A 15,145-nucleotide genomic window follows, 5' to 3' on the forward strand; every position below is an offset into this window, starting at 1 on the left:
CTACATATTAGAGTCTCTTCTTCCTTTGTAACTGCGCTCTTTTATGCGCCACGGTATTAAAACAGCTTTCTTGTCTATCAGTTAGACTAAACATTTTCACAGTTTAAGTCTGAGATCCATTTCTGCAGAAAGAGAGGAAGCTAAAGGAACATGCCCTGGTACGTGTAGGAAAAATAATAGAAAGCAGAGATGTAAAAGACCAGCTGTTTGAGGTCACGCAAGCCTTCTGCCTGCCAGTCCATGCCTGTTCCCTCTGGTATAATTAAAAGTGTTTTGTATAGTCGTACAAAGTAACTCCCCACTGATAGGGCTTTCACCCGCTCCCTATGGGGTGATTACTCTGCAATCCAATAGATCTGATTATCAGGACATTTTTCCTGAGAGTCAACTTAAACTCACCTTTGCTCAATTGCATCCCACTCATTGTGCCTCCTAAACTATTTCTGTATCTCTTGGTGTACATGCTTCAAATACAGGTGGACGTTTATTGCTTCATTCCTCCCTCCGCCCTCCCATCTCCACCACCACCTCTCCACACTTTTAGTTCAGTTCTTTTCATCTTCCCTCTAAAGCCAGGCCTTCCAGACCCTTAATAGTTTTGTCTTCTTTCTATGAATCCTCTCCTGTTCCTCAATATCTTTCTGTTACTGAAGTACTCCATGCATTATTCCATGTGCAATCTCACCAGTGCCAGATGGCTTCTCTAATCTGTGAAGCGATGCCTCTGTTGCATATTTAGCAGAGACTTGTTCTGGCTTTTAAGGCACAATATGGTATTGCGAATTCTCATCTAATTGGTTACCCATCATCACCCTTTGGTCTTTTCCAGTATGACTGCTTTCAACATTTCTTCCTCCCACTTGATATCTGTCTTGGGGATTGTTATTTCCAGAGGTGTTAGTTTTCACTTTTCCAGATGAATTCCATTCTGTTATATGCTGCCTATGTTTCTAAATTCTGTAGTTGTCTTTGTTTTATTTCCCTGTCATCACTGATGCTTGCAACACCTTCCAATTTAAGACTAAATTCACATCTTGGATGCTGTGTGCCCATCCCCCTATTAAAATTCACCCAAGCCTTGCAACTGAGGTTCAGAATTTGGCATTGGTCTCATCTGTGAATTTAATGCAGCAAAGGTCTATATAGTCTAATATGGAATACAATGTTCAGGAGAAAACATAGCTTGCACTTTCTCACCCAAAACAGAACTGGCAAAATGCAAGGGGCCTGATTCTCCATTGCCTGCACCTTGTATAGACAATTATACCAGTGCAAGGTGGATGTAAAATGTTCCCTGAAACAGGGTCGGCCTGGGGTGGCTCTGTGGTGCCCTCCCTCCATTTCCCCTTCACTCACACTCCTCAGTAACTTCCACAAGGCGTGTATCCAATAACACCCCCCTTTTTGGGGTTTGGTCTATTAACATAAAATAAACTGAAAAACGAAGTCTCTTTCACCCCAGTCTCACGGTGGGCATAGCCCCTCCACCCTGACATCCATCTTCCTATTTTCCCAGCACTTCTGAGCCTGAAGTTTGAACTTCTTTGCCTTCTCCACAGGCCTCCTTCCCCACTGGTGTCTTCACCTTGCTGACTCAGGGACCTGTTTACATCTGCCAGCAACCATCTGCAGCATCTTATCTCTCCAGGTCTCTTCCTTATCTACTGCAGGCCTGATTGGATCACTTGACCCACTGGTCACATGACCTTCATTCGCCTCACCTGGGAAGGTGTTACATTTGTCACAGGTAGACTGAGACCCCTCTTTCCTTATGGGGCCAGCTACCCTGTGACACTACTGTTTTGATTTGATAGCAATTTACACCCACTTTGCACAGGTGTAAATGATATCACGCAACACAGGGTAAGAGAATCAAGCCCCACACATTTACAGGTTTCCTTTTCAGAGTAGGAAAGTCTTCTCACTTTCCTCCTCTCCAATCTAAGTACCCTTAGTTTTCACATGTATTCTGAGACTGCAAGTCCTGTAGTGCCGCAGAGGACACAGAGCATTTTCAGTCTTACCTTTCCAGTTGACTTTGTTCCTTTCCAAATGCAAAAGTAGCAGATAGTCCAAGCAGCGAGGAGACACAATGCCAAATCCCAGCGGAGATTCCCAATATGTTCAATTCCATCGGATATGGCTAACACCCTGCGTCTACAAAAAATTGTGATAGTGAAATGCTAGAATATTAGCAAAACTATGAACAAAATAATTATACAGCATTTGGGTAAAAGGAAAGCTGCTTTAATTCGACACAGAACTGGCAACTGCCTACTGAGAATGCACCATGCTGAGAAAGAAGGGCTTAGAAACAGTAAGTGCAATGTGATTCCTACCTCTCATTGCTGTTGTTATTATTATATGTATTACAGTAGCACCAATTGGCCCCAACCGAGACCAAGCCCCGTTGTGTCAGGCACTGTTCAAACATAGCAATAGACAGTTTCTGCCCGGAACAGCTTCCAATCTAAATAGTCATTTCAGACAAAGGGTGGGAGAAAGGCAGTATAGTTTTTCACATTTGTAGATGGGGAACTGAAAGAAAGCTAGTGGCTTGCCCAAGTTCATACAGGAAATCTGTGGCACAGCCACAAATTGAATCCAAGTCTCCTGAATCTCAGTGCAGTACTTTAGCCACAGGACCAAGCTCCCCAACTTTAGAATTATTTTCTTGTCTTGGGCATGCAGCTGCCATTTTTACGTGCTTTGATTTTTAGTAGGAAACAATAATGGAGTCACAAATAATATCAATTCTCTGTTCACCAGCCCCCCCCCCCCCCATACCCTGTAAATAAAACATAACACTCTGTGATACATTGACTAAAGAGGTTACGAGTAGGAACACACATTTCTTTCTGCACAACTGATCCATTTCATGAATCCCTTTAAGAGATTTCATCTCCTTTTAATATTAAGAGAGTGTCTATGGGGAATTAAAAGACATTTCTAAAGGAAGCTGAATTTACCAGAGCAGTGAAGGCTGACTCTGTCAGTGTCTGAAGTCAGCAGTTGAGGTTGATTTAAAATGGCATTTTGTATTAATTACATATCCATAGATACCAAAGTGCTTAGTGAACTTTAAACTGCTTCTAGCAAGTAATTAGCCATATGCCCAACTGCATACTGCAGAATAATTACTCTGAACCACTTAGGTCCCTTTTCACCCTTTTATTAAGCTTCCATTGATTCTGGTCACAGAAACAACATGGGGTTCTGCAGCCAGGCATATGTGATGTAAAACTGGAGTGATACATGAGTATCAGGCCCAGGGAGATCAATCCTTATTCAGATTAAATCTGCCAAGTGAGAAAGAATGGACTAGTTCATTTTTCCTTCTATGTATACCTTTCATCTCCTGCCTTAAAACTTCTATGCATTTTATTGAACAAAGCTTCCTTCGGGATCTGCATTCAGTGTTATCTGCAATCTTAGAGACACAGCACTAACCTACCTCTCAGTGGCACTTTGAAGATTAATTAATTTAAAGTTCATAAATACTCTCATTTCCCGTGGTTAAAGACACTAGATTCAATGTATCATTATTAATTTTTTATTACTGTCGGTCTATGTGTGCTGATAGGTCCTGGTTGTCGGCAGTTGAGATCGAAGCTGGGACCTCTGAAACTTAGCGTATGAGTCTCTACTGCATGAGCTAAAAGTCACATGGCTCTTAGCTAAGGCTGGAGCAGACTCAGCAATTGCTAGCTGGGCTAGGTGCCACTAGAGAGGGACAGAGCACCACACCAAGCTGGCATGGGTTACATATGTGCACTCAGATAACTTTGGATATGCTTTCCTAAAGCCAAATATTTTACATTATATAACTTTATTGCTTTTTTAAAAAATCTACATTAAAAACCTTCATTCTGCTCCCTGGTGCATCCAACCCAGTACTGAGTGAGGCAGAGGTCTTGAGGGAGGGAAACCTGTGATCATGTAATTAAGGACTGTATCATAATGCATATGAACAAGCAGGCCGAATTAAGGTTGCACAGACAAATAAATAATGTTTAACATAGTTTTATTTTAAATATAATTTCCTATTTTTAAAGGAAAAAGGTTTAAAAAAAAGACTTTCTGTACAACTAACAACCTCTGCATCATGCATCATCATCAGGGTTTGAACCCTGATCATTGACCACCATTGCACAGACTGCTACAATTTTAGCTGAAGGTTTAAGTACATTAGCTGACAGCAGGAGAAGGCTGTTATCCCTGAGAGATGGCCCACTCATGCCATGCACTGCATCCAGGTGGTGATTGGGGAGAACCTGACCCAGCTCTCTCTCTTTCCCCCACACAATAGATGGCAGGCTCCTTCCCCATGTGGTACTTCTGCTCCCCCCTTCCCATCCCCACCCTCAAAGGTGGGAGACAAGATGTTGGAGCCATGAACTGGGTCAGCTTGGGAAGACAAAAGCCTGTCTAAGATCTCACCCATTCCACCCCTCACACTGTTGCAACAGCTGTTTCTGCAGCTTGCACGTGTTCCAAGTTCACTGTTATACTGCTGTTACTGCTTTGATGGAGGCGTGGACCTGGCTTCTTAGAATGCTCCTATTTATTTATTTTGGTGCACTAACAAAATTTTCCTGAGAAACCCAAGAGAGAAAAGGGAAATGGTAATTTTTAACCATTTTTTAATTCAGCTAAGCCTTTAATTCAGCTAAACCTGGATAGAGTCTTATGGGTCAAAGAAAAGTAACTTTGCTAGGGCTTTCTTCCTGCTGAATGTCAAAGTCCTGCTGAAAACAAAGGAGATGTTAGAGCTTCATAAAAAGTTGCAAGAATCTTTCATAATGGGAAGTATTAGGAGGGGTGAAAGTAATATTAAATTCTTACCGGTACAGGGGCCGAAGGGGCGGGGCCTGGGGTGGAAGGGGCAGGGTTGGGGGTCAACCTCCCCTGGCCTCTGCTGCCTGGAGCTCTGGCAGCGATTTAAAAGGGTGCAGGGCTCTGGCCTCTGCCACAGTAGCGGCGGCGGCAGCCAGGAGCCCTGTCGGTGGCCTGGGGGGCAAAAGTGGCAATGACAGTAAAGCACTGCATCGTTGTCCCTTTTGTCTCCCCCGGCAGCCCTCTCCCACACTGGCCCAATTTCACCCCTGAGTGTTAAGCTACCAAAATAGGGATCACTACCAGCTCTCTCTTTCTCTCTCAAAAGAAGCAGTACTTGATGAAGGATGTGTTTCAGTCAAAGAGAGAAGGATGAAGTCAAGAGCAAGAACAGAGGAAAGGTTTTGAATTTATCAGCACACTGGAACTGAAAATGAGGCCAATGCTCCATGCCTCTAGAGCAAGGTCTACGTTCTGATTAAAGGCCAGTTTAAAGTATCCGGTTATCAACTGGAGAAGAACAGCTGTGGTGCATGCTGCATTAGGTCCAGTATGACTTCCAGCCTTGTCTCCTAATCCTCCTCTTAAACAAACAAACAAAAAACAAAAAACACAACCCAGGAGTGTGACCTTAAAAATCAATGCATCATTTTACAGGTAGCCAAGCGGAAGATGGGTATAGCATCATCACATCCCAAGCAATGATCAAATATCTGCTGCATTCTGACATACTTCACGCTATGAATAAACATGCAGAAAATTATGCTAAAAGGGAATGTAGCCTCATGATCAAAGAGGCTTCTGTTGCCGTTGCAGGGTTTCACATGATATATAAGAGTGAGACCTAAAAAAGTTATGCAAATGAGGGAGGAAGCCTCCAAAGTATATTTGACATATTCCTTTTCCTGGAGAAGGGATGGACCATAGTGATACTAAACATTCTTAACTTTGCCCATTGCCTTCATCCAGAGCCCCCTCATATCAACAATCCCTGTCCCTCCAGCTAGACTGCTACTCTCCCAGGGTTGAGGAGGAAGTAGCTCTGACACATCCAGCTGGTAATATCAATCAAACATTCCTCCAGACCAGACACTGAATTTGCAATGCCCCAAGCCAAGAGCTACACAGCACACGGACACTGCTCTGCCATGTGTTTAAAAATGATCTAGCCAAGGAGCCTACTCTGTAGTATACACTGAATAACATGGGAGATGGGTTAGTTCCTTGAGAAATGGTGTGCTATGACACACAGTTGTACGTGACCCACAACATTCTGGTTATGACTGGAATTCACTGCTTGGACCAGCCTTGGATGAAACAAAGAATCATCTGTGTCATCATGCTACTGCAATGACTCTTCCTCCACATCCATCTCAATTATCCTTCTGTATCATTTGTATTGTGGTAGAACCTAGGGACACTCATAGACCAGGACCCCACTCTGTTAGGCACTGTACAAACATATAACAAAGGGCATTTACAAGCTAACTGATCCCAACATTTCTTACAACTTTTTCAAATTTAGTAAAAATGTTATTGAAAAATAAATTTGAAAGGACTCAATAGCCTGGGCTTGATCTTGCTGTGGTTGCATGTGTCCACGCTCATTGTAGTCAGTTGGAGCCCTATGGAACAATTTCAAACCTGATGTGGGAGAAAAGCACCACTGGAGTTGCTATCTCTCACTCTAAGTCTGCATTTGGCTTATTAAGTGAGTTTAATCCTGCAATTTTTGCTCTTTTGTGTTTTTCTCAAAACAGAAAATCCAGATCTCAAATGTATCAATTTGAGCAACAAATCAAAGCAATTCCTCAAAATTAAATTGCTCTTTAACTCTGAAGCTTCTTTTTTAGCACATTTTTAAATTAATTATACCTATTCTGTATTTCCATGGCCAAACGTCCACATGCTAGAAGGTGATTTTTTATTGCACACAAAATCCGTGGTCATGAAATACAGAGGCAGTGTTAGTCCCTTAAGGGCACTAAGCAGGAATTTTCCCTTATCCCTCACCCACTACCTAAAATACTAATTGCATTGATTCCACAAACCAAAAGATATACCAACCCAAGACATACTAATACACTTGTTAACAAGTCCACATTAAATCAGATGAACAGTATTTTGGGGGGGATATTAATTGGGAGCCACTTCAGCTGTTTGGGGCCCTAAGAAATTGCTTGCTCTGCTTATGCCTAGCAACACCACTGGTGAAATAACTGCTGCACTGAGGGAAGGATTTTCAAAAAGTAGCTAGTTTTGGGTCCTCAATTTGACACATTTTAAAGGGGTTGTTTTCAGAGGGTTGGTATTCGGCACTTTCTGAGTATTGCGTCCCTCTAAGGCGTCTCAATTTGAGCCCCCCAAAACTGAGGCATCTAAAAATCACTTAATCACTATCAGGCATTTGCAAAGAAGAGGATAGAGAATATTTATGGCACTAGTGTGATTAGCCATGCTGCTCCCATTTTAAAAAGACACATGATGCCAATCAATTTGAGTTACTAGCATTTAAATGAGTATTCAAAGCTTTTCCAGTTACATCAAAATCTTTGTTTTGTCTGTTCTTTGTTTAAACAAAACAAAGATTTTTTTCCCTTAGGAAGCCATGAGCAACAAGCACAGAACATATAATTAAGCCGTGAAGTACAATGTATGCAAAGAATACATGGGAGAAAGACAGAGAAAGCCTTGCACAAGGTCTAGCCGTGATTCTCTCGCCAGGCACAACACAGCTTCCCCTAGTTCCAGCTCCTTAGCTCTCCTGCTGAGACTCTGGCTTAAATAATGGCAGCAGAGCACAGCTTTCAAAAGAAGGAAGCATTCAGGACTGAAAACTGTCCTTGTAAAACTTCAGTTCAGTCTAACTGCCACCTTTAGCTAGATCTGCTCATATTCTTCTATTTTGCAGTTTACATCATTAAAAAAGAGGAAGTATTTTATGTCCCCTAAAAATACATATTGGCTTGATTCTCCACTGCATCTAAACAGAGCTTGTGCAGTAAACTGGGGGCTGTCAGAGAACTGATCACAGTTCCTTTATTATTAATTATTATTATTTATCATCTGTATTAACATAGCACCTAGGAGCCCCAGTCGTGGACCAGGACCCCATTGTGCTAAACATTCTGACAAAGAACAAAAAGAAGGTCCCTGTGGCCTGCCCCAAGTTTCCAACCCCAGCGACAGTTAAATCCTCTGGGACCTTATGCAGCCAGCAGAGAATCGGACATGATGGGATCTAACTCTGTCACATCCCCTTGTCTCCTCTGACATATCCCCTCCACTCCTCTTTCCTCCCCAACATGCTGCTTGCCTTCTTATTTGAGTGGAAGGGTGAGGCTGCAGCAGGAGAGAGTGGAGTAGGTTGACTGAGCTAGCTCTGTGCCAGGAAAGGTTCCCTCTAAACAGAGGAGATTCACTAGGCACTTTAAGTTCACTTTGCTCCATGCAAGTAAGAGTGGGATACTAACATGCTAGTCATTCCAATTTATTGGCACCAGGCATACACCATGTACAAAGTGAAGTTGGGGGAGCAGAGAATCCGGCCAGTGTTATAGAATAACACCATGAACTGTTTGCTGGATTCTGGTACTTGAAGCTGATGTTACTTTGGCCTCATGGTATCCACACACTCAAGGTCTGAATCTGCCATACTTAGCCACATTTAAGTACCTAAGTTCTCAAATAGTCCCCTTGTGTCTGTGGAGTAATATGCTACTCACTGTAAGAATTGAAGACTGACTCAGAGGTCAGGGACCCGGAACACAATAGGGGTAGAATCACCTACAGAAGTATCCACAGCCCTATCTAAACTCAACTTGGCTTCCATCCAGTACAGTCTCCCTAAACAGCACAGCCTCCTTAGCTTGTGGACCATGTCAGGACCTTGCAAGTCCATAGCAAGGCATGGCCAGTCCAGTTCTCAGGAAAAAAAAAAACGCACCATCCACTCCAACCAAGTCAACCAGGCTAGAACTCTGCCTGCTATTAATTACAAGGTACAAACACAGCCAGAGAGAGCCTGGCTTTGATCCAAGCATGCAAAACCTTGTAGCCAAAGATAGAAACTACAAAAGTGGAGGATATACTGATACAGTGTTATCCATTTTAAAGTTGTCCGTGCAGTAACACAAAGTAAATCAAGATAGTCTGTTTCAATGCATTGTGCTATAATGGAGCAGCAAGAAATTTTGGCAAATTGAACTTGGTGATGCAGTATGGCTATGCAATTTCTGAAATTCCTGTCTAACCATCTTTGCTATTTTTCTCTATATACTCTCTTTCCTTTGATGTTTATTATCCTCTGTGAGATTAAACAACCGGTGAGATAGAGGAGATACGCATGAGACACATACCTGGTAAGAAACACATATTAGTTTTGTGACGATCTCTTTGGACAGTACGTGTACAATCTGATTCCATTTTACACAAGCACAATGCAAACAACTGGTACACAACACTCAGAGCCCAATTCTCAGCTGGTGTAAAACATCACTGATCAATTGACTTCTGTGTAGCTGCCCTACTTGATCCTAGCTGAAGCTCTGTCTCTCAGTGTAAGACATTGCAAACCACAAAGCTGACAGTTATAATTTGAGTTCATGTCACATGGTCATGGATTACATTAAGATTTAATTGTGCTTTTAATTATGTAACCTACTGAAAGCTTTCCCTGGCTGCAAGGTACCTTGGGTGATTGCATTAAGGAAATAATAGCCTTAAAACTAATAAACATTCTCTTCGCACAGGGGCGGGCAAACTTTTTGTCCTGAGGGCCGCATCGGGTTTTGGAAATTGTATAGAGGGCCAGTTAGGGGTTGGGGGCGTGGCCTGCCCCCCCATTCACTCCCCCCACTTCTGGCCCCCTGACAGCCCCCTCCCCGACTCCTGGCCCATCCAAACCCTCCTGTTCCCTGACGGCCCCCCTGGAATCCCTGCCCCATCCACTCCCCCTGCTCCCTGTCCCCTGACACAAAAACCCGGAACCCCCACCCCTGACTGCCCTGCGCCACCCCATCCAACCCCTCCTCTCATTCTTGACTTGCCCCCCCCCGGGACCCCTGCCCCATGCAATCACCCCTTCTCCCTGACCGCCCCCGGAACCCCTGCCCCTGACTGCCCCCCGCCGCCCCATCCAACCCCCCCTCCTTCCTGACTGCCCTCCCAGGACCCCTGCCCCCATTCAATCCCTGTTCCCTGCCCGCCCTGACCCCTATCCACATTCCCCACCCCCTGAGCACCACCCCAAACTCCCCTGCCCTCTATCCAACCCCCCCCTGCTCCCTGCCCCCCGCTCCCTGCCCCCTGACTGCACTGCTTGGAGCACTGGTGGCGCAGCAGCCGCACCGACCGGCTGGAGCCAGCCACACACCGCGCAGCACAGAGACTGGGTCAGGCCACAGCTCTACAGCTGCACTGCCCCAGGAGCTCACTGCCCAGAGCATTGCGCTGGTGGTGCAGTGAGCTGAGGCTGTGGGGGGGGAAGAACAGCAGGGGAGGGGCCAGGGGCGAGCCTCCCAGGCCAGAAGCTCAGGGGCCGGGGAGGAGGAGGGTCCCGCAGGCCGGATGTGGCCCATGGGCCGTAGTTTATCCACCTCTGCCTTAGCATGTATCCATCTTAAAAGACCCCAAAGCTACATGCACATAGAACCACTGAAAAGTAGACACTCATGCAGTGGAGGGCAGCAGCTCACTGGCACGACATAATTACAGAGAAAACATTCAACCAAAGGCACTGGGGGGAAAACTGTGACCTTACAAAAAGCACTACCACAGGATCCTTAGGCGTGGATTTTCAAGAGTACTCAGCACTGGCCTAACTCTGCTCTCAGTGAAGTCAATGAGAGTTTTATCACTTACTCCAATGGGAGCAAAGTTAAGCTAACACTGTGCACCTCTGAAAATCCCATCCTGTATGTCAGAGCAAGCAGAAAGGACCTCAGATTGTGAGCTACCGGTAATAACACGACAGAGCTCAACTGTTTTCCACCTCATTCGGTGTGGCAGAGGTGGCCCGTTAACACCATCCTGAATATAAGGGGAAATGCTGGGAACAGGTGGAGCTCTCCGGACTGGAGGATCTCGGGTCTGAGACAGAGAGGTTCTACAGGAGGAACCATAGGAACAGCCAAGCTTGCGGAGAAGGCTTGGGATGGTGTTCACAGGAAGAGGGTGAGAGTGATCTTGTGTAGTCTGCACAGACTGTGGCTGGAGCAGGTTGGGAGTACCACTTGATCACAGTGCATGAAATTCACCCCTGAGCAGAGGGCATCAATATAATCCAAGAGATCTACATATGGCAAACCCCATGGTACTCTACAGAGAGACTGATTAAGGTATAGGTGAGAGACCTTTACAATTTTTTTTTTTTTTTTTTTAGCTATTATGAGACCATATTGAAAAGTCAGGGTGGAAACTATTGCTTTTTTCTGGGCTCCCAAGCTATCTATACAATAAGATCTGGAGCCTACAGGGGGGACTTAGGGAGGGAAAAGGAACACACAGGCTCATTTTCTGCAGCTCAGAAGTACCTAATGATTCTGCAGCATGTGAGAAAGCTGAGCTGTGGGGCAAGCTGGAGTATTACTCCTTGACGGACATAATAGATATCTGGCTGTTTTGCTGCAAGCATTTTGAATCATTTGAAATACTGGAGCTTACTGCACTTAGGAACTTTCTTAGACAAAGGGTAAGGAAGAGAGACTGGGTATCATTTCCCAATGAGACTAATCCTTATTCAGTTGAGTTGGCTGTTGAGTTAGGTTATGATTCGATAGCATTTCATTGTGCCTGAGCTTTTTCCATTATGTACTTTGGCTTGCTCTGCTGTGGAGTTTTGACATTTCAATCTGGTTTATTGCAGGAGGGTGCAGGCTACCGGGGGTGAAATGCTCCTTGGCAGAGGCGCCAGGCCAGTTATACCACATAATGGCAGACACGTCCAGCGAGTGTTTCTTTGTGCTTTGCTTCTAGAAGTCAGTTTGTAGGAATCAATCACTGACTAGGCTGCAAAGGAGGATTCTGTGCTGTTGACACTATCTGTTGGCAGCACAGGGACTGACACCAGTTGAAGTTTAGCCTTTCTTTCCATTATATGATTTACCAATGTTATATCATTATACTGGTCTTCCTTTTCATTATATGATTAAACTTAATGTCCCCTGAATGATAATTTAATCATGGTCACTTCTCCAAATAGGTAACTGTGAGAGCTTCTGAGAAAAGGCTCTCTTCACTTACTCATTTATTTTAGCCAAAACAACGATTTATCCCAAGACAACCAGCATTTGCCTTCCTCTGTGCATGCAAACTTTCCCAAAGGGAACATCTTAAATCTATGCTCCACAGCACTATCCAGAGAGCCCAGGTGCAATTCAAGGTGTTTGCTTTGACCATCTAAGCACTAAACAGTTTGGATCCTAGTTACTTCAAAGACCACTTCTCTCTTTGTGTACACCACATTAGCAAACATCTGTCAGGTTTAAAAGGGGATAGTATGGTAACAGATGTTTCTAGTGAAGTGCCTTGAATCCTTACCCCTGGAATCCACTTCCTTCATTGGTCTGACAGACCCCACATGTGTTGACCTTAACATAATGTTGCAATGCCTATATATTCTCCTAAGCTTTTTGTGGATGGGAGGCATGGGGGAGGTTGGGTTCAGGGAGGTTAATTAATGTTCTATTCAAGAACCTAATAGTTCAACTGTAAATTAAAAAAAACTAGGTGGAAAAAGCCCCAAAACACTGGAAACCAAAGGATAATTTGTTGTTAAGAACTATGGTAGTAACAAGTCATTTTTAAGGAGAGAATCCTTGAAATATTCTGAGTATTCTGCCACCAGAGTTTAATGCATTGTGTAAAATAGATTTGGCTTGCAATAACCGAAGGAAAGGTGAAATTATTAACTACATTTTGTGCAATGGTTCCCCCCTCCAAAATAGAAATTGATTGGGATTTGGAAATAATTTTCATATATAGGACATCTCAATAGCTCAAACCATCAAGGGCCTGGGAAAGAAGCCAGGGGACCTGGGACATTTGGCACATTAAAGGAAATATCAGATGAACTGAAGATGTGCCAAGGAGGGTTTCTTTGGATTTGGGTTAGGATTAGGCTAGGTTTTGGTGTTGCAAATTGAACCCAAATCAGAGATAGATGTGGGTTTGGAATTCAATGGTGGTGAAGGCTTAGGAGTGCTACTCGGGAGATTTTGGCTGGAATTGGTAAATTCAATAGGCCTCTCCTGATTGGAATTTGACCCAGAATCAAAATAATCAGGGTGGACTCGGATCCTGTGATTTGCACCCAAACACACAAATCCAGAAATGTGAAGGTGTGGGGTTTGTTTTTTGCCCACCTCTAGTTATGTGTGTATAACTTGGCTAAATTACAATAAAGAGGGAAGACTTTACTTTCTTTTTAGTGTATGCAAGGTGTAAACCCCAAGCAAGGAGAGGAATTGTCCAGGCACATGATGGATATGGGATCAAATGAAGACAAGGTAAATTTAGAATGAATATTAGAATAAATGGTGAAATCCCTTATGCTGCAGGTTAACATAACAAGAGGAATGTTGGCTGACCTGACACTGGCATATTTAAAGCTAGGTTGGGCAAATTAACATCATTTGAATTACAGTAGCACAAAAGGGTTCATCTAGGTCCAAGCAACATTGTGCTAAGCACTGTATAGGCGTCTAGTAAAAGACTGCGGCTGCCCCCAAGAGCTTATATTATTAGCTTGTGAAGATGTAGTGTGTGGGAGAAACAAGTGATGAGGAGTAGGGTGGGAGAGGGAGGATAGGATTCCTATCCTCCCTCTCCCACCCTACTCCTCATCACTTGTTAGAAACATGTTTCAAGCACAGGAAAATGTCCAAGAGGGACCATTCTTGTGTTGGGAAAGGAATGTAAATAGCCCAGGATCTCTCTCCCATCGCTAAATTCTATAAACTCCCTGTGACTACTGGTTATCTCTGTTCTTCCACCTTTTCGGTGATTATGCTTTCACACCTGTGCAATAGCAAAGCTCGGGAAGATAAAATGCCTGGAGGAGGGCAGGCATTTATACACTTACTGAACATGTCTTTAGTTGGGGGTTTTTTTGTTTTTTTGGGGATGGGGGTGTGTGCTAACCTACCTTACATTTAGTAAATCAGCAAATAAAACCACAAAGAGAAAAAAGAATGTTCCAATGCTGGAACTGGCAGAGAGGGGAGGATAGGTGATTATGTGCTAACCTCTGCTTCTCACAGTTGAAAAATAACCTCTTCATCCCAACTTGAGCACTGTGATTTTGAAAGATGTATAATGTGTTTACTTCAGCTTCCAGGAGTACACTTCTTCGGGGCACTATATTTCTCAGGAACACTGCGTTTTCCTGGGAAAGGGATTCTTCAATAAAGCTTTCCAATGTGCAGGAGATGGAACTTGAATAGCAGGAGATGTAACTGCTGCCAACATATTGTGAAAAGGAATGTCCCAGGCCACTTATTGCATTATTTGGTTTGGAAAAGCTGAGAAACAGATTCAATCTATTCGGGAAAACCCCTTAGTGTCTACTCACTGCTTTAGAACAGTTTACAAGATGCTTTTCCTTTACAAGTAATTGGGGCAGGAGGCTTCTTGGGGTCACTTACTTATCTGCATCTCTTCAGCCAGGAACACAGCAAGAATTTTATATTCATTCACAGCCAAGGTCTCCAGTGCCCAGCCCAGCTCACTGCTGTGAGAGTCAAGGTTAAAGAAAATCTATCCAACCCCTTGACCTTCTCCTCATGGCTCGGTGTTGGTGATGGGGGTTGGTCCTCGAACCAAGTCACTAACAAAAGTCCAACCAAACAAAAGGTTCTTCTGCCTCTCTGGCGTTACTCTGTAGTTCCTTCGGTGCTCAGTTCTTGGCCCCTTCTGGGCTATCTTAAACTCCTGTCCTGCTCTGTTACTGAGCACTGGCTCCCAGGAGCCCCTCTCACAGTCTTACCACTTGCTAAAGTCCCTGCTCTTGGCCCCGACCCCCAGAAATTCTCCCTTGCTCTTTTATCTAAGCACTGCTTCACAGGGCTTTCCTTCTGCAGGCCCTGTTTCCTAGCAGGTTGCCACTGCCTCCCTCCCAAGGGATTTTAGCAGCTACTCCCAGGAATCTTCCTGCACCACCTCAGGGCCACCCACAGAAGCCCAACCTGCTTCCTGTAGCTACTCTCCCTCACTGAGCTCTTGCAGCCCTTTTTTATGAGCCCGAACTGTTCATCAGGCCAGGGCAAAAAAGAAGAGCGCCGCCCCGCCGTAACACCCCCCCCCCCCCCCC

The 15,145-nt window shown here is 44.3% G+C and overlaps 1 protein-coding gene across 1 annotated transcript in view; it reads right to left on the reverse strand.

Moving 5' to 3' along the window:
• SLC6A11 (solute carrier family 6 member 11) overlaps positions 1-15,145 on the reverse strand; it is a 179,094-nt gene that overhangs the window by 124,032 nt on the left and 39,917 nt on the right. The window contains exon 6 of the mRNA XM_024193609.2: positions 2,025-2,157. Coding sequence (XP_024049377.2) covers positions 2,025-2,157 — 133 coding nt within the window. The remainder of the gene's footprint in view (positions 1-2,024; positions 2,158-15,145) is intronic.

This window comes from Terrapene carolina, unplaced genomic scaffold (genome assembly GCF_002925995.2).
Source record: "Terrapene carolina triunguis isolate 2854851 unplaced genomic scaffold, T_m_triunguis-2.0 Scaffold232, whole genome shotgun sequence".
NCBI lineage: Eukaryota > Metazoa > Chordata > Testudines > Emydidae > Terrapene > Terrapene triunguis.